Source organism: Apium graveolens, chromosome 1 (assembly GCF_009905375.1).
Source record: "Apium graveolens cultivar Ventura chromosome 1, ASM990537v1, whole genome shotgun sequence".
Classification (NCBI taxonomy): Eukaryota; Viridiplantae; Streptophyta; class Magnoliopsida; order Apiales; family Apiaceae; genus Apium; species Apium graveolens.
This window is the reverse complement of record NC_133647.1, coordinates 182,074,922-182,099,537: the sequence shown is the minus strand read 5'-3', so window position 1 is coordinate 182,099,537 and position 24,616 is coordinate 182,074,922. Positions and strand designations below refer to the sequence as shown.

Sequence of the window (24,616 nt, the reverse complement as noted above, 5' to 3'; positions counted from 1 at the left end):
TAAATTAAATAAGTCACTAAAGAAAAGAAATCATACCTTAATTGCGATAGTTGTCATTTCCTGTCAGCTGAAACACACGTCCTTTGCCCATCTTGTTATCTGCTTCCTTCCTTGGTGGCGGTGGCGGATTGTGCGGACAATTCGAAATCTTATGTCCTACTTCTCCGCAATGAAAACAAGCACCTGTATTCCAACGACAGACTTTGTCCGGATGATTCTTGCCGCACCTGGTACACGTCTCTCGATCACCTTGACCCCCGATGTTATCGTACACGTGTGGCTTCTTGAGTGGTCCCCCTTGAAAAGATTGCCCACTAGTTTGAGTGAACCGCCTCTTATTCCAACTGCCAGACGCCTTTTCAGATTCTGCCAAGCCCCTTTCGATCACTAACGCCTTGTTGAGGACAGCCTCGTACGTCTGAAGTTCAAACGACGCCACTGAATTCCTGATGTCACTTCGAAGTCCCTCCTCTAATCTTCGTGCTCGACTGCTCTCATCTGCTACTAGGGTCGACGCGTACTTCGCAAGCTTTGCAAATTCTGCTTCGTATTCAATGACGGTTCTTCCACCTTGTTGAAGTCGAATGAAGTCCCTCTCTTTCTGCAGACGAACTGTTCTCGGAAAGTACTTGTCCTCTAAAGCCTTCTTGAACTTTGCCCAAGTGTACGGTTCATGATTTTCTTCAAGATTTGTCGTCTCATTCTTTCTCTTTTCCATAAGCCACCAGTCGTAAGCGCTTCCTTGCAATTGGTACACAGCTAAGGTCACCTTCTGTTCCTCATTGCTCCCCAGAAGTCCGAAAGCTTTTTCCATCTCTTGGATCCACATCTCAACGATAGCCGGGTCTGTAGCTCCATCAAAAGTTGGCGGGTTCAAACGCTTGAATTGAGAGACGATGTTGGGCTTCGGTTGCTGATTCACAAGTACAGCTAGAGTTTCAGCCAGCTGGTCAAAGACGTTTCCTCCTTCATCATTATTGCCCTGATTTTCATTGTTGTTCTGATTTTCTCCATCCATCTTTACTAGAACACACAAAACAAATTCTAAACTTATAGTCAATAATCAAAAAAACACAAAAGTCAAACATATCAAATAATCACACAAATAAATGCCCTAAATCCAAAATAATTTTCTAAGACCTATACGATAGTCTAAAGGATCGCATCCTAGGGAATGTACTAGTCCCATACCTAATACACTCCGAAGGACAGCCTGCTCTGATACCAACTGTAACGACCCGCACTTCCGGACCATTAACTCTAAATACCAAAACTTAAATAAAATAGATTCTTATTCGGTAATTCAAATATATCACGAAGGTCAAAGCAGCGGTCAAACTCAATAATCAAAATCATAAAAATAGAGACGCAGCTCCACAAATCCGATAATAATTGTCTAACAGATAATTAAATTTATTCTCTAAAAACAAAATCTTTATTCTAATTCAAATAGCACAAAACGAAGCAGCACAGATCTCCTCATAGTTCTCATTCCTTAATTTTAATATGCTCCAAATTCCGAACCTGAAATGTTAAAAGGGGTGAGCTACACAGCTCAGCAAGTACAAATTGACTATCTCTTAAACAGAAAAACAATGGGTGTTTTGATAAAATGATTTTTTTTCAAACAATAATAATTTTGTAAAACAATTTGTTAAGTAGATCCAACCCAAGTTTTATATTTTAAAATTCAGAATTTAAAACAGAACAGGGCAGATTTTATAACAGATCAGAACAAAATAAAATAGAACAAAACGATAATTCTAATAAATACCACAGTCTTGATCTACGGCCACACTTTGCCAGTAGCCGGCATCTAATTCTTATTCTTATTCTTTATACCACACTTTGCCAGTGGTCGGCATCTAAAGTTCAATAATTACGCGCCCTTAATAGGTATCTAAAGTTGCACACTTGTGCGCCTACTAAGAGTATCTAAGGCTAGTTCCGGAACTATAGCGTAAATTACGAACGGGTTCGAAAACGTAGAGACTGGGTTCTAAAATTCACAAATACTTATATCTTATAATTTCAAAATCAAAATTCTTATATCTTATACGAAATTAAAAACAGAACTGAAATATCTTTTTCGAAAATTAAAAGTAAGTCAAAAGTACTTACCTCAAAGCCTGACCAGATCTGAATTTACTCTTTTTGACCCTCTAAACGATATTTTCTTGAAAAACACGAAACACGAAAGCTGAAGATAACGAAAAGACCTTTCTGAAAAGTCCAGAATCACTGAATTCTGACTTACGATGAATTTTCTACGAATTTTACAAGACAGCTGATTTTTGCTGAGAAAGTCCTACGAATTTTAATGATAAAAACAAGGAATACGAATATGGTGTATTTATAACGATACAAAACCCTATATCTCAACTAGGAAATAATAATATTTCCTCCTAAGGATTTACAACCTCTCCAAGTAAATTCCATAAATAAAATATTTGATACACACAATTACCTAAACTAAAAAAATTTCGATTTTCTAAATTATTCTTACACTTATTTCCACAAATAACAAATCTTTTCACAAATCAACTACCTTGCACAAAATGTTTTCAGAATATTCTAATTTTAAAATATTTATCTAGACAAATTAATATCTAATTTCTAATAAATAAATTAAAAATAAAATTACGAATTTTACAGTAGACTACATGAAATATGTTGTTCTTCCTCTGTCCAAGAACTGCTCCAACTGTATAGTCACTTGCATCACACATCATCTCAAAAGGTTCATTCCAATCAGGCTTTCCTTCAAATTCTCAAAAGCTGCAAGGCACTCGTCATCAAACTTGAAAGGAACATCTCTCTATAGCAAACTGCACAATGGCTTTGAAATCTTAGAGAAGTCTTTGATGAAACGCCTATAGAACCCCGCAAGACCAAGAAAACTGAGAATTCCTTTAACTAAAATAAATGGAGGAAGATTCTCAATGACCCCCACCTTGGCTTTGTCCACCTCAATACCCTTAATGGAAACCTTATGCCCGAGAATAATGCCCTGTCGCACCATAAAGTGGCATTTCTCCCAATTGAGAACCAGATTGGTCTTAACACATCTTTTGAGAACGTGTCCAAGATTTTGCAAGCATTCATCAAAAGAATCTCCAAATACAGAGAAGTCATCCATGAACACTTTCACATTCTGGCCAATCATATCAGAAAAGATGACCATCATACATCTCTGAAATGTGGCTGGTGCACCACACAGACCAAAAGAAACTTGTCTGAAGGCGAAAGTACCAAATGGACAAGTGAAGGTAGTTTCTCCTGATCTTCTAGAGTGATACAAATCTGATTGTAACCCGAATAGCCGTCCAGCAGACAGTAGTACTCATGACCAGCCAATATATCAAGCATTTGGTCAATGAAGGGAAAAGGGAAGTGATCCTTCTTAGTGGCTTTGTTCAGGTTCCTGTAGTCCATGCAAACTCTCCACCCCGTGACTGTTCTAGTAGGAATAAGCTCATTCTTCTCATTTGCTACCACGGTAATACCACCTTTCTTTGCCACATATTGAACCGGGCTTACCCATGAACTGTCAGAAATAGGGTAGATGATCCTTGCATCTAGCCACTTAAGAATTTCCTTCTTCACTACTTCCTTCATGATTGGATTAAGTCTTCTTTGCTGCTCGACCGTAGGCTTGCTACCTTCCTCTAGCAGAATTTTATGCATGTAATAAGAAGGGCTAATTCCCTTGATATCTGCTATAGTCCAGCCAATTGTCGATTTGAACTCTCTCAGAATCCTCAGAAGCTTTTCCTCATCACTGCCTGAAAGGTCAGATGCAATAATAACAGGCAAAGTAGGTGCGTCACCTAAAAATGCATACCTCAAATGCTCAAGTAAAGGCTTAAGCTCAAGAGTGGGAGCTTCCTCAATAAATGGCTTGAGGCGTTTAAGAGCTTTGTTCAATTCCTCCATTCCAAAAGATTCAAAAGGCATATCTATCTTCCTCTTCCAGGGAGAAGCATTCAAATACTGCAATTGTTCTTCACTTTCGTCATCTTCACTATCTGAATTTTCCAATAAGGCTTTCTCTAAGGCATCGGACCTTAGCAATTGATCAAGTTCTGAAGTAACCACAGAATCAACCAACTCCACTTTTAGTCATTCCTCATTTTCCGTAGGAAACTTCATAGCATTGAACACATTAAAAGTTATATGCTGATCCAACACTCACATCGTAAGCTCACCCTTTTGCACATCTATCAAGGTTTGGCCAGTTGCCAAGAAAGGTCTTCCCAAGATTATGGGAATCTTCTTATCCTCCTCGAAATCAAGAATTACAAAATCAGCAGGGAAGATGAGTTTATAAACCTTGACCAAAACATCCTCCACAATACCTCGCGGATATGTATAAGAACGGTCGGCTAACAGCAAGGTCATATAAGTCGATTTTGGATCAGGTAAGTCCAAATGGCATTAGATTAATGCTAGCTCCCAAGTCACATAAGCATCTGTCAAAAGACACTTTTCCAATAGTACACGGAATAGTGAAGCCTCCTGGATCTTTAAGCTTCGGAGGCAACTTCTGTTGCAGCACAGCACTGCATTCCTCCGTAAGAACGACTGTCTCTGAATCACCTAGTTTCACTTTCTGAGAGAGAATACCTTTCATAAACTTTGCATAACTAGGCATCGCTCAAGAGCCTCAGCGAAAGGTAAGTTGATATGAAGTTTCTTGAACACCTCCAGAAACTTCTCAAATTACTTGTTCAGCTTAGGAAAAGGTGGTGGAGGATAGATCTATTTATCCCCTGTATTATCCTCAGGAGGAGTGTGCTTAACAGTAGTCTTTCTTGGTTCCACTTCTACTTCCTACCGCTCTACTTCTTTCTCAACCTCAGCTTCTTCAGTCAACACTTGAGTTTGTTCGGAATTCGCAACCTTTCCAGACCTTAAAGTGATTTCCTTTACATGCTCCTTAGCTTCCCTCTTTCCTGGCACTTCAGTGTCACTAGGTAGTGTACCAGGCTGATGATTAAGCAAGGCATTGGCAATTTTCCCAATTTGATTTTTCAAGGTCTTGATATAAATAGCTTGACTCTTGCACATAAGTTTCAACTCCTCTAATTCAGATTTTTAATTAGCTTGTTGCAGCTGGAGTTGTTGTCATGGTGCATATTGCGGTTGCTGAAAACTAGAGGGTTGTACTGCTTAGCTGGATACTGCTGATAAGGCTATTGAACCGCATTCTGAGTGTTGCTCCAACTGAAATTAGGATGATTGCGGTTGTTGGGATGATAAGTGGCTGGTACAGGCTACTGCGAACGCTGAAAGTTGCTCACGAACTGAACTGATTCACTAGAAATTGTGCACTGATCAGTCTCATGGGCACCAGCACAAAGCTCACAGACACTAGCGATTTGATTAACTCCATAATTAGCCAAAGTGTCCACCTTCATCGTCAAAACCTTAAGTTGGGCAGCTATAGCAGTTGCTGCATCCAACTCCAGAATTCCTGCTACCTTTCCCTGAGTCAGTCTCTGGGAAGGATTCTGGTACTCATTAGCAGCCATCAGTTCAATAAGTTCATAAGCTTCATCGTAGCTTTTAGCTCACAAGGCTTCTCCTGATGTTGCATCGAGCATGGGTCTAGAAGTAGCACCCAATCCATTATAGAAGCAGTTGATAATCATCCAATCAGGCATGTCATGGTGTGGGCACTTCCTTAGCATCTCCTTATATCGATCTCAAGCCTCACACAGAGATTCTCCAGTTTGCTGAGCAAACTGAGTAAGACCATTCCCAATTGTATCAGTCTTCGCCATAGGGAATAATTAAGTGAGAAACTTTTGAGCAAGATCTTCCCAAGTGGTGATAGACCCTGCTGGTAGAGAATGTAACAAGCACTTAGCTTTGTCCTTCAGAGAGAATGAGAAGAGTCGCAGCTTGATAGCATCTTCAGTCACATCATTGAACTTGAATGAGTCGCAGATCTCGATGAAATCCCTGATGTGCATGTCGGGGTCTTCAGTAGGAGAACCCCCAAACTGAACTGGGTTCTGTATCATCTGAATCGTGCTTGACTTAATTTCAAAAGTGTTAGCCCTGATAGCTGGCCTGATGATGCTCGGCTGAATGTCGTTGATCTTAGGCTGAGAATAGTCCATCAAAGCCTTAGGATTTTCTGCTTGATCACCCATCTCTACTAAAGCTGGTTCCTCGACTTTCTCTTCTTCTTCTACCTTCTTTTCTTCCTTAAAAACTTCCCTTCAAACCACCACAAGTTCTTCCTCGGATTTATCCAGTGTTCTCTTACGAGTACGCGAACGCGTATGCATACACCCTCGCTAGAGTACCTAAAATAAGACAAGGAAATAAATAAGTAATAATGTCCGAGTCAATGAACTTTAACGACCACTGATGGAAAGCACATAAACTATAAATTAACATTGCATTCCCCGGCAGCGGCGCCAAAAACTTGTTATTCGCTAAACACGTGCTAATATTACACGCAAGTATACGAGTTCGCAAGTAGTATATAATCTTTTCCAGTTTGTTCCCACAGAGACTGGCTTTGGTTAACTAATTAATCTATGCACTTAAGCAACAATGTATGGTTATTATTTAATGCTAAGACGATAACAAATTGAGGTTGTTTATAACTAAGAATTATGCTAACAATTATAACTAAGAGAATAAGATTGGTTGAATTAATATATATGACAAACATGGGATTCTAACTTCATTAAATACTTCATTCAATAACCTTATTATTCTCAACCTAAGCATGCAATGATGATGACACTAATCAGACAACACGAAACTGATAAACACCAACTTTCGTTGCACGAGTACCATACTACCAGACATCCACAAAAGAGATAGAAGCTAAATATACACCAATTATATTGAGACCCTATATGTCTATAGAATTTGACAACATGACAGTTTAAGCACAAGTTATCTATCATGATTACACATGGCAAGTAAGATGGTTAAAATTACCTACAAATCATGCATAACTAACACATGAACCTATGCTAGCATGGCAAGTTCTAAATCCTTAAATTCACTGTCGCTTCATTAAGAATTAACACACTATCTTATAAGTTCGTGACTCTTATAAGACGAATAAGCACAACCAATACTAGGTTATCATACAATCACCACACACTAAGGAATCGAAACAATTTAACTAAAGAAATTCATAAATAAATCCGCTAGAACCCCACGATAACGATTAGCCCATAATCGGACTCATCATCAACGTGGGTTCCGATGAAAGCATGGTATAACAAACGTAGTCTTTATAACGAGTAAATAAAACCAAGTACGAAACAAGATTAAGGTTCAAAAATAAGAAAACTAGCATCCAAGTTACAACTTAAAACAAAGATTCGCAAGTAAAAACAAGATCTTCTTCATCTTTATTGAATCGTGCTAAACGGTCTTCTTACGGTGCGCTCTGGTACTTCTCTCTTATGAAAACATTCTTATTTGAATATATATATAACAGCCCTAATCAATCTGGAAGTCTCCCAATTAGAATTGTATTAGAATCAGGATTTCAAACTTTTGCACCGGCGCGGGCGCGCGCTATCACCACGCGGGCGCACTGTCATTTTGGAATCCTGGCGCGGCCATGCGCTATCACAGCGCGGGCGTGCCGTCCTTCTGGGAAAAACTCAGATTTCATCTTTTTCCTTGCTGCTTCGAGCCGGCTTTCCACGAGCTTTTATTCCAACACCACCTTGACACCAAATTAGCACCAAAATAATGTTAATTCACCTGATTACCTAGATAATACCTGAAATGCAAAAACACTAGAAAACATATTAAAACACTTAACAACTTGAGTACAAATACATCAATTCAAAGCTTATTAGTGCATAATAAAGTGTCTTAAATGCCACTCAACATTGGCAGAGTGTGTACATCCTGTGACTCCCCCAATGATTTCAACTTCTTCTTTTTTATATTGGTTTGAGTTTGGTTTGTGGTGTCCCTACCCCTCTTGTTCTGTGCTCTTGGAGAAGAGCTATTTTCAATAGTTGCATCCTTTTGGGAGGATGCAACTAGCATTGTGCTAATATCCTTGTTAAGCACCACAGCCTATTGGGAGACTTTGGTATGGCTAGGTTGGGATACACTAACCTCTCTCATCTTATTCTTAGGGCTTCTTTGATGTTCACCATGTCCTTCACCTTTCTCACTATCCTTCACACTCCCCTCATGTGTTGTGGTAGTTTTTAAAACTAGTTTCTTTTGAGAGGAACTAGATTGTGGTTTCTTTGATTTGGATTTTGAAGTTTTAGGTTTTATGGCTTGGGTAGGCATCTGTTTGGTCACATTCTCAGATGTCATAGCCACAGTAGGAGTCAAAGAAATTTGAGTTTGGGATTTGGTTGGGAGAGGAACATTTACCTCACTTACCTGAGGTGCCTCCATGATTGGCAAGTAGTTAAGAAGCACACCACTGTGGAGGTTGTTCTTGTTCAAGTCAGCAAGTACCCTCTTTTCTTGGACCCAACAAGCAAGCTTGTTATTTGGGTTCTCAATCAAGAGGTCTTTAGAAACATGATTTGCTAGCATCATGAGAAATCTAGCATAATATATGATCTTGGACCTTTTCTTAATATCTCCTAACTTATACCCTATATTTACCATGACATAATTACTGAAATTGAAATATTTGTCATCTAGAAGCATATAAAGCATGTTAATCATTATTGAGGTAACTGCATCAAAGTTACTAATTTTACAAGAAAATACTTTTATGAATGAGTCACAGAGAAAGCTCCATTATTTTCTAAGGCCCATTCTCCTAATTCCACCTAAATTGGTAGAATCAAGAGAGTAGCCGATAGATTTAAGCATGATGCTCTTATTTGTGTCTGTGTGTGGAATAGAAGTGTTATTTTCAGGAAAATATAAGCAAGCTTGAATTTCATCACAGTTGATACAGAAGCTATTACCTTTAAGAGTGAAGGTAATGGTCTTGTCTGTGGAATTGAACACGGCTGTAGTCCAGATTTTCTCCACAACTTCACAGTAAATCACTGGAGACTCGAGCATGGCATAATTCAATTTGCAGTTGCGAATGAAGTCCATCAGCTTGTAAAAGTCTTCAGTAGCAACACTCGTGTCCACTAGAGCTACAAAGTTGTTCTTTTCATAGACAAACCCAGATTGAGACATAATCTTGACTACTGGTGCCATTTGTAATTGGTAAGCAGTTACAGAGAAAGAGGGTTTTGGAGATGAAGAGAGTAAAATTGCGTTGAAAATGAAGAGAAGGATAAAAAGTGAAATGAAAAGTCAAAAGGAACTTTTATACTTTTTCAGAAATAGATAATTAAAAATTAAAAATTACAATAAAGTACCCAATGAAAATTGCCAAAAATAGCCGTTAAAAATGAAATAAACTGTAGAAATTCTAAAGATTACCCATCGATATATACATACACACTGTAAGTAAATTCTACGGATAAGTTGTAGAAGTAACGGCTATGATTAAAGCAAATTAACGGATATAGAATGTACCATTATCTGTCGAGGGATAAAGTACCCATAAATATATTTGACTTTCAACGAATGCTGAAATTCAACAGATATTCATTCTCAACGGATAATGAACATCCGTCGAGAGATTAATTTTGACTTAGCCAAAATTTCATCTTTCTAGGAAAAATCAAATTTATTTCTGGCTGCATTACAAATTGCTTAGACATCATAATAACTTAAGAATAATTAAGCATACCTAACTCACTTACCAACCTAGAGAAAGTTGACTCGTTAAGTGGCTTGGTAAATGTTAGATATATTTGATAATGTCATGGCTAATATGTTTTATGTTTAGCTTTCAGATCTTACGTGAACAGGATAAATCAGTACTTAACTGTTGATCAGTACTTATACTGGAAGTCAGGACTTAAGGATATCAGTACTTATATTATCAGAAGATAATCATCAGAAGATAGATATCACAACTTAAGTGCTGAAGGACAATCAGATAAGGACAGTAGCTGATTAAAGGAAAGAAGATCGAGATAAACATAAGAAGAGATATGCATGAAGAAGGAATTCCGTGAAGAATGGAATACTTGGAAGAAAAGATATCTGATTGATATATTTTAGGAAGCAGAATTATATTCCATATCAATTAGCGATTATCTTGTAACTGTGTAGTATATAAACACAGGCATAGGGTTTACACTATAAGTGTTATCATTATCGAAGTTATTATTCTTTATAACCCTAGCAGCTCTCGTGATATTTGTTCATCACTGAGAGGTAACAGTTCCATACTGTAACAGAGTTTATTGTTTCAATAAAGTTTGTTTTCTGTTACTTAAGATCTTAAAGTTCAATTTGAGTGTACTATACACTGTATTCACCCCCTCTACAGTGTGTGTGTGTGTGACCTAACAATTGGTATCAGAGCCTATCTGTTAACTTACATACAGTTAAAGATCCAAACACAATCATGTCGGACACAGAAACTCCAACTAAGCCTACCACAACTGAGGAACCACCAAAGACACTAATTCAGAGTCGGTATGAGACCATCAGAGTCCCCATATTGAGACCATCTGAATATCCCATATGGAAGGTAAGGATGACCATGTTCCTGGAAGCAACAGATCCAGAATACCTGGATAGAATCAAGGAAGGTCCTCATAAACCAACCAAACTCGCTGTTGCAGTTGCAGGTGAAGCAGCAATGACCGTACCAAAGGAGAAGAGTGATTATACTGCTGAAGACATAGCATCAATTGCTAAGGATGCTAAGGTACGACACTTACTGCATAGTGCCATTGATAATGTAATGTCAAACAGGGTAATCAACTGCAAGACTGCTAAGGAGATATGGGATGCTCTGGAAACAAGGTGTCAGGGAACTGACACAATTAAGAAGAACAGGAAGACAATACTCACTCAAGAGTATGAACACTTTGACTCAAAGACTAATGAGTCATTGAATGATTTATATGATAGATTTGTCAAACTTTTGAATGATTTGTCATTGGTTGATAAAGAGTATGATCTTGAAGATTCAAACCTTAAGTTCCTGTTAGCTCTTCCTGAATGCTGGGATTTGAAGGCAACGACAATAAGAGACAACTACAATCTTGATGAAACAACTCTTGACGAAATCTATGGAATGCTCAAGACTCATGAGCTGGAGATGGAACAAAGAAGCAAGAGGAAAGGAGGAAAGTCAAGGACAGTCGCTCTTAAGGCTGAAGAAGAATTCCCCAAGGTAGCTTCCTCAAAGAAAGACAAGGGTAAAGCTCTTTTCATAAAGTCTGATACTGAGTCATCAAGTTCTGAGAGTGATGATGACTCAGATTCTGAAAGCTTGCCTGAGACCGATGCTGATGAGGAGATGATGAAGCTGTGTGCTCTTATGGTGAAAGGAATCACCAAGATTGCATACAGGAAGTTCAGGAAGGGAAAGAAGTTTTCCAGAAAAAAAGCATAAGTTCTGATAAGAAGAATTTCAGAAGATCTGAAGGCAGAGGAGGAAAGTCTGACAGAGGAGATTACACCAATGTTAAATGCTATAACTGTGGTGAGAAAGGCCACATATCTTCTGACTACAAGAAGGTAAAGGGTGACAGAGGCAAGGCTCTTGTCACAAAGCAGAAAAGTTGGACAGACACTTCAGACTCTGAAAGTGAGGAGAACTATGCATTGATGGCAAATGCTGATAAAGAAAGTGTTGAGAGCAGTTCTGAAGCTGCTGAAACAAAGGTACCTCAGACTACTTATGCTTTTCATACTGATGATATTAATGAGTTGAGAAGATATCTTAAAACCATGTTTGTTAGTTATAGAGATCAAACCTTAACATGTGAAAGATTAACTTCTGAAAATCTTGCTTTTAAGAAAAGAAATGATTTCTTAGAAAAAGAGTTAGTTATATTCCATCAAACTCAGAAGGATAGAGATGATGCTTTTTATGTTAGGGATGAAGTGCTAAAAATGAATGAATCTCTAAAAACTGAGTTAGAAAAGGAAAGAGAGATAATCAGGACTTGGACTAACTCTGGCAGAACAACTCAAAATTTGCTAAGTAGTGAAAATTGGAAAGAGGGCTTAGGTTATGGAGAGAATAAGAATGACAAAGGAACTGAAGAAATTAAGCCTGTTGTTAAGCAAAAGCCAAAGTTAAAACCTTTTAAGTTTGTAACTGTAAAGTCTGATAATGAGAAATCAGAAGTTAAAGAGGAATTAACTTCTGACAAACTAAAACAGGAAAAGACAGCTGAAGTAAACATAGGCTTAATGACAAAGAAGCAGCTTAAGCATAAGCTGAAAGATGTCAAGAATGCAAACAAGGTAAAATCACCTAGGAAAAATAGGAATGGAAAGGAATGTGTGAATAAAAGCAATGATTATAAACCTGTTCCTGATGCTCCTAGGAAAACATGTCATAACTGTGGAAGTTCTAACCATCTGGCTTCTTTTTGCAGGAAAAATAAGAATATTAACTCCTTACCTTCAAAATCAGGAGTTAAGAGTCAGTCAGTTAGATACAAACCACAAAATCCTTGTTTTCATTGTGGTAGTTTATGGCATTCCATTTATACTTGTAAGGAATATCATAGTTTGTACTATGATTATTATCAAATAAAACCTTCTTTGAAGAAAGTTTCCATTGTTCCTTCTAGTGTAAATTCTGATTCAAAGTCTGATAATGTAAATTCTGATAAGAAAAATGTTAACATAAACTCTGATGCTAAATCTGCTGCAAATGTTAACAAACTTAATAAGGCCAAAGGATCCAAGCAAGTCTGGGTCCTTAAAACTAATAATTAGTGGTCTTTGTGATTGCAGGGCAACAGAAAAAATATTCTAGTTCTGGACAGTGGATGTTCAGGTCATATGACTGGAAATAAGGCCCTGCTATCAGACTTTGTGGAGAAAGCTGGCCCAAGTGTTTCTTATGGAGATGGCAACATTGGAAAAACATTGGGATAGGCAATATCAATCTTGGGAATGTCATCATTAAAGAAGTAGCTCTGGTCTCAGGACTTAAACACAACCTACTGAGTATAAGTCAAATCTGTGACAGAGGTTATCATGTTGATTTCTTTGAAGAACACTGTGAAGTTGTGAGTAAACCTAAAGGCAAAGTTGTTCTGAAAGGATACAGACGTGGTAACATTTATGAAGCTAAGCTTTCAACAAGTTCTGATGGCTCTGCAATCTGTCTGTTAAGTAGAGCATCAATTGAAGAAAGCTGGAATTGGCATAAGAAACTCTCTCATTTAAATTTCAACAATATAAATGAACTTGTCAAGAAAGATCTTGTGAGAGGATTGCCAAACACAGTATTTGCTCCTGATGGTCTTTGTGATTCATGTCAGAAAGCCAAACAAAGAAAATCTTCATTCAAGAGCAAGACTGAATCATCAATTCTTGAGCCTTATCATCTTATACATGTTGATCTATTTGGTCCAGTAAATGTCATGTCTATTGCAAAGAAGAAGTATGTGTTGGTCATAGTGGATGAGTTCACCAGATACACATGGGTGTATTTCTTGCACACAAAAAGTGAAACTGCATCTATCTTGATTGATCATGTCAAATAGCTGGATAAAATGGTCAAAGATTCTGTGAAAATTTTAAGGAGTGATAATGGCACTGAGTTCAAGAATTTGATAATGGAAGAGTTCTGCAAAAGCCATGGAATAAAGCAGGAATTTTCTGCTCCTGGAACTCCACAATAAAATGGAGTTGTTGAAAGGAAGAATAGAACTCTCGTTGAAGCTGCACATACAATGCTTGAAGAAGCAAAGCTTCCAACCTATTTCTGGGCTGAAGCTGTGCAGACTGCTTGTTTTACTCAAAATGCAACACTCATTAACAAGCATGGAAAAACACCATATGAGATGGTGAAGAAAAAGAAGCCAAATCTGAAATATTTTCATGTATTTGGATGCAAGTGTTTTGTTCTCAAGACTCATCCTGAACAGCTATCAAAGTTTGATCTAAAAGCTGATGAAGGAATCTTTGTTGGATATCCACTTTCCACAAAAGCCTTCAGAGTCTATAATTTGAGAACAAAAGTGGTCATGGAATCGATCAATGTCTCTTTTGATGACAAGAAGATCACTGGTCTTAAAGATTTCGTTGACCATGATCAGCTGAGATTTGAAAATGAAGACTCATATTCTGATACTGAAAATCCTGACAGTCTAAGTCCTGATACTGCAAACTCTGATGGATTAAACTCTGATGTTATTGAAACTGTGGTGACTACGTTAAATGAAGATGTTCATATGCAGGGGGAGCATACTCAAAATCCTACCACATCTCAAGAAACATTCGAACATGCATCTGGCTCTTCAAGTTCTGATTCGTCAAGTTCTGATAAGCCAAGTTCTGATAGTACTGAAAATCTAAATACTGAAGAATCCAACTCAGAAAGCATAGTTTCAGGGGGACCATCAGAAAATGAAAATAAAGATAGCATGGATCATGGGGGAGCATCCAGTTCTAGAGAAAACCTTCCATCTGCAAGGAAGTGGACAAAATCACATACACCTGATTTGATAATTGGAAATCCTGATGCAGGTGTCAGAACTAGAACAGGTACTTCAAATGAGTGTCTTTACAATTCTTTTCTCTCTCAGACTGAGCCAAAGAAAGTGGAAGAAGCTCTTCAAGATGCTGATTGGGTGCAAGCAATGCAGGAAGAGTTGAATGAAATTGAAAGAAACAAAGTCTGGATCCTAGTACCAAGACCAAAGAATAGATCTGTTGTTGGTACAAAGTGGGTATTCAGAAACAAAACTGACAGTGATGGCATAATTACAAGGAATAAGGCAAGGCTGGTTGCAAAAGGATATTCTCAATAGGAGGGAATTGATTATGATGAAACATTTGCACCAGTTGCTAGGTTAGAAGCCATAAGGATATTTTTGGCTTATGCTGCTCACAAAAAGTTTACTATCTTTCAAATGGATGTGAAAAGTGCTTTTCTCAATAGAGAATTGGAGGAAGAGGTATATGTTGAACAACCTCCAGGTTTTGTAGATACCAAACATCCAGATTATGTCTACAGACTTGACAAAGCACTTTATGGACTTAAGCAAGCTCCTAGAGCATGGTATGAGACTTTAGCTCAGTTTCTTCTGGAAAGTGGATTCAACAGAGGAACAATAGACAAAACACTGTTCTACCTCAACCATGGAAAGGACTTACTTCTGGTCCAGATTTATGTTGATGATATCATTTTTGGATCTACAAATGACAAACTTTGCAAGAAGTTTGCCAAACTTATGCAGTCAAGATATCAGATGAGTATGATGGGGGAACTTAGCTATTTTCTGGGCCTTCAAGTCAAGCAGAATGAGGAAGGCACTTTTATTTGTCAAACCAAGTATACCAGAAACTTGCTAAAGAAATTTGGAATGCAAGATTGTTCAAGTGCATCCACTCCAATGGCCACTGCAACAAAACTGGATAAGGATACTGGTAAATCAGTAGATATTACTGACTACAGAGGTATGATTGGCTCTCTACTCTATCTAACTGCTAGTAGACCTGATATCATGTATGCTACCTGTCTTTGTGCAAGATTTCAAGCAGATCCAAGAGAACCTCACTTAACAGCTGTAAAAAGAATCTTTAAGTATCTTAAAGGAACAGCTGCTCTGGGATTATGGTATCCTAGAGAATCAGATTTTAAACTAATAGGTTACTCAGATGCAGATTTTGTAGGTTGCAAAATTAACAGGAAAAGCACAAGTGGAAGCTACCAATTTCTTGGAGGCAGATTGGTTTCTTGGTACAGCAAGAAACAAAAGTCAATTTCCACATCAACTGCAGAAGCAGAGTATATTGCTGCAGGAAGCTGTTGTGCACAGATTCTTTGGATGAAGAATCAGTTACTGGATTATGGGTTAACATATTTCAAAATCCCTATTTACTGTGATAATCAAAGTGCTATTGCTATGACAGGTAATCCAGTTCAACACTCAATGACAAAGCACATCAGCATCATGTACCACTTCATCAGGGAACATGTGGATGAAGGTACAGTGGAATTGCATTTTGTTCCCACAGATCAACAGTTGGCAGATATCTTCACAAAACCATTATGTGAAGCTACTTTTACAAGATTGGTAAATGAACTTGGAATGGTTTCAGGTTCCTTCTCTAAATCTGCTTAGACTTGTTCTGTGTTATCAGACTTTATGCTCAGTATTTACAGAATTCATCTCATTGTGTATTCTGTGCTTAATTGATAAATGTCTTTAAGTACTGACTGTTGTCTGATATATGTTTCTAAACTCTGATAAGTGATATATCTGTTCTAGTACCTATTCAATCCTATGAGGATAACTGTGCTAGATACTGACCTAGTAGTCTTCAATAAACAAATGATTCCATGGAAGAAGTAATTATTTCAGTGGAAAACTTATGACACTAGCAAATTCTGATAATTGAGCTTAGTTAAGTTCACTTTGTATATCTTATTACTAAGTCACAAATTAGAATAATGCTACTCATCTGTTAAGTTCTGATACTAGTAAAACTGCTGAATGTACTAAGTGCTAATAGACCTCTCTTATCAAAAGCAAAAGCAAAAAGATCAAAGATTAAAATCAGGTACTCCTTTGAGATCTAGAGTAAAAATGTGGAAGGGACGACCCAAGTGCATTGCTGGTATTAAGTAAATATGCATCAGAAAAGCAAAATATTTTCTTGGTGACTTTTCACACTCTATGATTACTGGAGAAATACTCTGAAAATAGCATAAATTCTGATAAACAGTCGTGATTCACTTACACTGAGAAGCCACTGTAAAATAGAATTTCAAAAGATGCATAAAATTAGCACAAAATAGTTGAGGTGGACTCAAGCATAAACTCATTCTTCAGTCGGTTTCAGGACAATGACAGATCTTTAGCAAAATTTTAGTTATGCCTTATTTCTAAGATGTACTGCAGTGAATCAGACTTTACTCTTTGTCTGTTTTTAGCTTAATGCACACACTAATCACTCCATCTGAATGATGAAAATTTCTGTGGTGGTCTATGTTATTTTAGATAAAATAGTCAATGTGTCATTATTGCACAAATTCTGAGGACAAGTTCTAAGTTACACGTTCTGATGATTAAGTACTGACGTCCATAACTCAGAACTTGTATGAGTATTTACTAAGATAGGCATTCCTTTTTCGAGTTAAGAAATTATGTTCTGATGACTGTTAAGTTCTGGTATAGGTCTAAGTTCTGATTTCTCAGTCTAATCCTTTACTTGGCTTATCTTTGAATAAAATTTGATAACAGTCTCAGTTTGTACTCGAATATGTTGAAGTGGAAGATTAATAGTCACTGTGATTAGGATTAATGGTATTTGTACTTGAACAGACCACTGTTTCTTGTGTTTTGTGCGGTCTAGACCATGCTTCCTCTTTCCAATGACTGTTATTCTTTTTCAAAGTCTAGGGAGACGAGGTAGAATTAATTCTACCTGTCAGCATTAAATATCTTTGCGTCTCTTGGCATTCTCTTGCCTATATAAGCAACCACTTCACATCAGTCTTTCCATCACATTCTTCTCACACACTTATCCTCCTTCTTCTATCAAAAACACAATGGTTCGATACAACATGTTTTTGAACAACCAAACCTTTACAATGGAGCTAAGTTGTGCCGATTGGCAGCAGGAGTGGCATGTAACAGCCATTCCTGAGGAGATCTGGGATTCTGTCCCACAGGAGGTGCTGACTCACCTTCTATTCTTCTATATGGATTACCATCGCCATCTGGAGCGATTGGAGGAGGAAAGGCGGGAAGCTATCCGTCAGCAAGAGCGAATCATACAACTCGCCATCTTGTTCGTCGAAGATAGGAAGAGGAAGATGACTTAATCTCGTCTTCTTCCTGTTCTTCTTCATCATCAGCTTTGTCAGGCTTCTTAGCTAGGACTAAAGCTGTTGACGTTAGGATTAGAAGCTTAGGGAAAATCTTGTATAAGTACTGATGTCATTTCCATTTCATAAATGTATTGACTTGATATATTAATGAAAATTGTTTTTACTTCAAGATTTTGTCTCTGAGTTATTTTATCTTGTGTTGATAAATCCTGATTGATATTCTGATGACCATTTAAATTGTGCTTTTATTTAAGTTCTGATTCTCTGTCAGCACTTATTCATCGAAATTATCTCGGTCATTTTTAACATAATTTATTTTCAAAATATTAATATTGCAGTGAAAAATAATTCAATCAGTGCTAACGATTTAAATTTTGAATTAAAACTGTTTCTCTTGATTAAAGGAACGGTTTTTCCTTGAAACAAGGCAACTGGGTAAGTAATCATTCCTGTTTTCTCGAGCCCAGTAACTATCCGTTATTACTGCATGTCTGACAGGTGTCCAACGGTAATATTTTTTTTGTATAAGTACAACAGAGAGAAGATTTCTGTAATCTTTTTAATTTCTTCATCTTTTATCTCTCTTCTTACTTTTACTCTCCTTCACTTTACTTTTTCCGTTATTTTCCTACATACATTATATCAAACAACTATCAGGCATTCTTAATTCTCAATTTTTTCATGGCACCAAAGGATTTAATCATTGATGGAGCAAAGTTTGTTCCAAACAACTATGCTGCAATTCTTGATCATGCTGAAGCTCCATCTGAATTGCACTTTGTGCAAGATCTTCTTGCACATAGTGAGGTTGGGTACGCCTTAACTCAGCCTGAATTATTTTCAAGTCAACAAGTTCTGAGGTTCTGGAGGACTGGCGTTTTTGATGATGGTGGTAACCGTGGAACTCCCAGTATTATCTTCCAAGTGGGTGATTCATCTTTTGTAGTCACTCCTGGTACAGTACGCAGGGCTTTACATCTTCCCGAGGATTGTACTTTCTCAGTTCCCGAGAACTCAGCCTTTCGGGAGTTAATGGCTGAATTGGGATATGAAAAGAGTCTGACGAAACTTGGACAGTTGAAACGGGCTAATATCAGAAGAGAATGGAGTTTCTTCTTTGATTGCATCACCAAAGCTTTTGGGAACAAATGTTCAAATTTTGATGCTATCCCAATTCTGAGTCAGCACACAGGGTATGCTATTATCCATCAAACTCATTTTGATTTTGCAACTGGAATAATTGGTTTTATTGGGGATAGGATGACAGAGGATCGAGATGTTGTTTATTTTGCTAGATTCTGTCAACTTATTTATACGTATTGTACTGCTGAACCCCAGTTAGTCAGCACTCAAACCCCACCTTTTAAGGTTGCAAAAAGGTACTTTAACGACTTGATAAATGCTGACACAAGGAAATTAATGGTAAGACAATTACAGATTCCTCAGTCTGTGAAACAGATTCTGGTAAATGCTGATCCTAATACTTACAAATCTGTTTACTCAAATGTTCAACCAACTCACCATAACCAAAATCCATCAACCTCAGTACCTACCTCTCATTCTACTCAACCTACCCTCAGAACTTATCTCAAATCCTATCTCTCCACTTCACAGACTGCTCAACCTTCTTCTTCAGCACCTACTGTGAAGCCTACATCCTCTAAGCCAAAGAGAACAAAGACTGTTCCTCAAACACCTCAAAAGAGGAGGAGATTTACTTTGAGAGATGAATCAGATTCTGAGGAACAGATTCCTTCTTCAGAACTTGTTGTGGTTGAAGCTGAGAACGCAACTTCTCAGAAGGATTCTGCAATTGGGGGTTCTAGGCTTCTCAAGAGGCTTAGACGCATGATAGTTCCTGAAACTCCCAAGGAATCCAAATCAATAAGGAAGTACAAGAAACAGAGGGCACAAAGGCCAGTTTCAGATAATGAGGAGGAAGCAGCTAAGGAAGGGGATCAGGAATCTCTGTTCTCACAAGACAAGGAATTTGCTCCAGTCACTTCTTCTCCATCAACTCCATCTCAGGAAGCTGTATCTGACAAGGCTAACTCACCATCTGTGTCTCTTGTTGATCCAGGCACAAGTGCTGAAATTGATATTCAGAACCTGGTTGTGCCTGAAATACTTTTCTTAGAAGCTCCAACAGCAAATAATACTTCTACAACACCTGTTATTGATGCTGTTCAAACTCCAGAGTTATCAACAACACCTTCTCTGCATCAAGATGCTGATGATCAGATTTTAGGTGAGCATCAGGATATGGCTGTTGATCAGAACTTAGTATCAGATCAACAATTAGAGGATGCTGAAGCCTCCATTGCTACTCACACTGTTGTCTTATCAGAAGATACTGATTCTTTAAGTTCTGATGCTGCAAATGTTGGAGATACTGGTGAAGCTGCTACAACTGTAGATGCTGATGAAGCAGGTCCTTCAGGACATACTCCTCCACCGACTCTTCCTAAGTCTGAACTGGTAAAGGAGTTTGTTATCAGGGATGCACCAGTACCTTGGAGTGAAACTCCTGCAGGTCAGGAGTGGACTAAGGAATGGAACTCAGTTTCATGTGTTCCAAATGCTTTACATCTTGCTGAGCACTTGACTAAAGCTGATGAAATGTTAAATTCTGATGATTTTAAAACCCAGCCTAGAGTCACTGCATTGAGTACTAAACATCTACAAGGTCTTCATTCCAATACTCATGCAGAGCTACACAAGATTCATGAGAACTTTATCAAACAGGAACAAGTTTGGAAAATTGATAAGAAAAAGTTCTTCCAACCTACCATTGACAGGGTTGCTTATATTTTGAAAACTCAAGAGAAGCAACAAGCTCAGATTGATCAAATTCTGACAAATCAAGCTTCTCAGCAATCGCAACTTACTGAAATCCAGACCTCAGTGGAACTACTTATCTCTCTTTTATTACCTGCTGATGCCAAAAAGGGGGAGAAGGTAATTAAGTCCAAATGCAAAACCAACAAGACTCTGCAAGGAAAGGATGATGGAAAAGATGACCAAGGAACCTCTGGAATGGGTAGTGGTCATAGTCAAGGTAGAAGGTTTACATCAAGACAAGCTAGTCACAGAACAAGTTCTGATACTGGGAAAAGAATAAGTTCTGCTGCTGGTAAAAGGATAAGTTCTGATGAACTTCTAGATCTTGATGAGGAAATGTCAAGACAGTTATTTCTTCAAGAAAATCCAGGGATGGACTTGGAAAGTTTAAAGGAAGAAGAAGCCAGACTTAAATCAGAGAAAGTCACATCTAAATCTGAAGCTTCTGGTAAAAAGTTACTTCCAAAACCTAAAGGCATTGTGATCAAAGAAAAGAAAGGATACATACTGAAGCAACTTTGGCTAGATCAGAACCACGGATAGATCCAAGATCCAAGGGTAAAGAAAAGGTTGGTGAACCTATCAAGCCTTATGTACCTCCTGAGGAAGAAGAAATTACTGATGGAAAAGATGATCTTGCTCTGACTACAAGAAAAGTTCTTAAAACAATCTCTGACATGGCTCAAGTTGTTCAGAGTCAAGAAATTGTAAGTTCTGATATTCAGAAGAAGCAAGTAACCTCTGACAGTGCTCAAGTTAACTTGATATCAGAAAATAGAACTAAAACACTCCTACCAGGATTCACTAAAGCAAAACAGACTCAATCTTTGAAGACTACTGCAAGTGGTTTTGAAGCAAGAGTAGTTACTGGAAAGGAAGCTAGAGATAAAACTGGATTGGGAAGTGCTGATGAAAGAAGAGTACACAACACTACCAATGATCCAACTTCCTTGAGTGAACCAGGTATTGGAGCAACTCCTGAGAGATTGAATCAACTGGAATCTGTACAGATGGTTTACCATACCTACTTGAAAGAATACATCATGTTGTATTTCATGACAGATAGTAGGGTTTATCATATAAGACAAAATGCCATTCCTTTGAAGTATTTTAAAGAATTGGAGCATGTACTTTTCTTACTTCAAGTGGATGACAGAATAACAGAGACTGCTGCAAACTACTTAAAAGAACAGATTCAGAGACAGAAAAGGCTTTATTCTGTTAAGTCTGACAGCATATATGTTCCAAAGTACAGAGATCACAATGGTGATATTGTTGATATGAAGCCTAATACTGCACTGATCAGAACGTATCTTGGTATTAAGGGACTTGAATTCAATCTTGAATCTGATAAAGCTTATGTCATAAGACTAGATCAGGAGTTAAGAAAAGCAAAGATTAATGATCTCAGAGCTGCAATCTTTCAAACTGGTGAAGATACTGCAGAGCTTAAAGGTGTTAAAAGGAGAATGATTGATGAACTAAGATATGCTGAGAAATGTTTGTTGAAGAACTATCTCAGAACAACTCCTGACATCAGAGAGATCAGAAAATGAAGAAGCCAAGTCGAAGATCTACAACTGCTTAAATTATGATATTTATACAGATTGAAGTTGTTATCAGAAGTTGAAATTGGTAAAAACTTTAAGGACTGTAAGTTGTAGTTATCTAGTCTATTTCTCATGCATTTGTACTTAATGTTTTTGACATCATCAAATATCTGTTAAACTTGTATATTTTGTTAATTTACAAGTTGGGGGAGATTGTTAGATATATTTGATAATGTCATGGCTAATATGTTTTATGTTTAGCTTTCAGATCTTACGTGAACAAGATAAATCAGTACTTAACTGTTGATCAGTACTTATACTGGAAGTCAGGACTTAAGGATATCAGTACTTATATTATCAGGAGATAATCATCAGAAGATAGATATCAGAACTTAAGTGCTGAAGGACAATCAGATAAGGACAGTAGCTGATTAAAGGAAAGAAGATCGAGATAAACATAAGAAGAGATATGCATGAAGAAGGAATTCCGTGAAGAATGGAATACTTGGAAGAAAAGATATCTGATTGATATATTTTAGGAAGCAGAATTATATTCCATATCAATTAGCGATTATCTTGTAACTGTGTAGTATATAAACACAGGCATAGGGTTTACACTATAAGTGTTATCATTATCGAAGTTATTATTCTTTATAACCCTAGCAGCTCTCGTGATATTTGTTCATCACTGAGAGGTAACAGTTCCATATTGTAACAGAGTTTATTGTTTCAATAAAGTTTGTTTTCTGTTACTTAAGATCTTAAAGTTCAATTTGAGTGTACTATACACTGTATTCACCCCCTCTACAGTGTGTGTGTGACCTAACAGTAAAATGTTTGCAAGTTGCTGGTCGCATGCAATAAAGTGAAGTTCCACAGTACCATTCATGACATGTTCTCGAATAAAATGGTACTTTATGTCAATATGCTTTGTCCTTGAATGTTGCACATGATTTTCAGTAATGGAAATGGCACTTGTGTTGTCACGGAAAATTGGAATCTTGTCCACATGTAAACCATAGTCGAATAGCTGATTTTTCATCCATAAAATTTGTGCACAACAACTACCTGCTTTGTTTTTTCCTTGTTTCACTTTTATTTGTTGTATGTTTATACCTTTGCTGTTGTGCATTAAGTGTGAATGGTGTGCATTGCCAGTATCTAAGTATGTGTACTTCTATAGGTTGCTCTTTTTTATGAAGATGGTCATCCAGTTGATGGTAAATGTATTGGAAGACGTGCTTGACCGTATTCATCAAACTTATAAGATGGAGTTGGAAGGGAGAGACTTTGCTTATGATGGTGAAAATAGTTTGTTTACTGTTGCAGCTCTTCCAGGAAACAAGCTAGACTTTAATATTGTACTTGAGAATATCTCATATAATAGGAATGCTCTTTTAAACACGCTACCACATTTGTAGAAATTCAGTGCATCTGTCCTCACCTAGTTATTGTAATTATGTTTTTCAGGAGCACTGGAAATAGCAGTTCACTTGCTGATAAAAGTCCTGATGAGAATGATCGGAAGAGTTTGAAACGGCCTTACCAGTCCAAGACTTACAAGGTGGAAATTTCCTATGCTAGAAAGATTCATGTGCAGGCCATTGCACAAGCTTTACGTGGTCAGGACTCCGAGAACTCTCAGGAGGCCTTAAGGGTTCTCGATATTATCCTCATACAACATACAGCTAAATGATAAGTTATTGTCTCTAATCTCTTTTAGGACTTGTCATTCATAATTGATATAATTAATAAGGAGAGTTTCAGGGGTTGCCTTGTTGTTCGATAATCATTCTTTCATAATGATGGGAATAACTTTTCTAATGTGGGTGGTGGTGTTCTTGGTTGCCGTGGATTACATTCAAGTTTTCGTACCACGTAGGGTGGTTTATCACTGAATATGGGTATGTTTAATTACGTTTGTATATGAGTAATAGTTTTCAAGTTATATATTTGCAATAATACTGACATAGATGAAACAACGGATATATTTATTATTAATTAGCTTTATTTTGTGACTACCAGATGTATCTACCACTGTGATTATCCAGCTTGGACCTGTTGTTGATATCCTATAGCCAATCAAAATGCCAGGGATCCATTCTCTCTTGACTGGGCTAAGGTAATCTAAAGTTCACTTCATTCTCAAAGTTCATCATAAGAAAAGGTATGACAGCCATGCATATTACTCGAGAAATTGGGTTGGAACTTTCAGAAATGGAGACCAGACTTCTTTCATTGCCTTATATACAATGGTCTGATGGACAAGGAAATGAGGTGTGCCAAGCCTCTAAATTTTGGTTTCATGTTATTGTTCTTCATATATCAGGATTTATCTGATCCATGAAAAGACTTTCTCAAATGG

The 24,616-nt window shown here is 37.4% G+C and overlaps 1 protein-coding gene, 1 non-coding gene and 1 pseudogene across 2 annotated transcripts; 2 read left to right on the top strand and 1 right to left on the bottom strand.

Moving 5' to 3' along the window:
• Positions 1-263: 263 nt before the first annotated feature.
• LOC141712873 (uncharacterized) lies at positions 264-1,018 on the bottom strand. Its single transcript, XM_074515981.1, has 2 exons — positions 393-1,018; positions 264-297 (listed from the first exon to the last, which is right to left on the bottom strand). The coding sequence occupies exons 1-2, from the start codon at positions 1,016-1,018 to the stop codon at positions 264-266; spliced, it is 660 nt and encodes a 219-aa protein (XP_074372082.1).
• A 3,349-nt stretch (positions 1,019-4,367) lies between these two features.
• Positions 4,368-24,598, top strand: LOC141712864 (protein argonaute 4-like; annotated as a pseudogene).
• LOC141682873 (small nucleolar RNA R71) lies at positions 5,665-5,771 on the top strand. Its single transcript, XR_012559982.1, has one exon. It is a non-coding gene; the product is annotated as a small nucleolar RNA R71 (small nucleolar RNA).
• Positions 24,599-24,616: the final 18 nt, after the last annotated feature.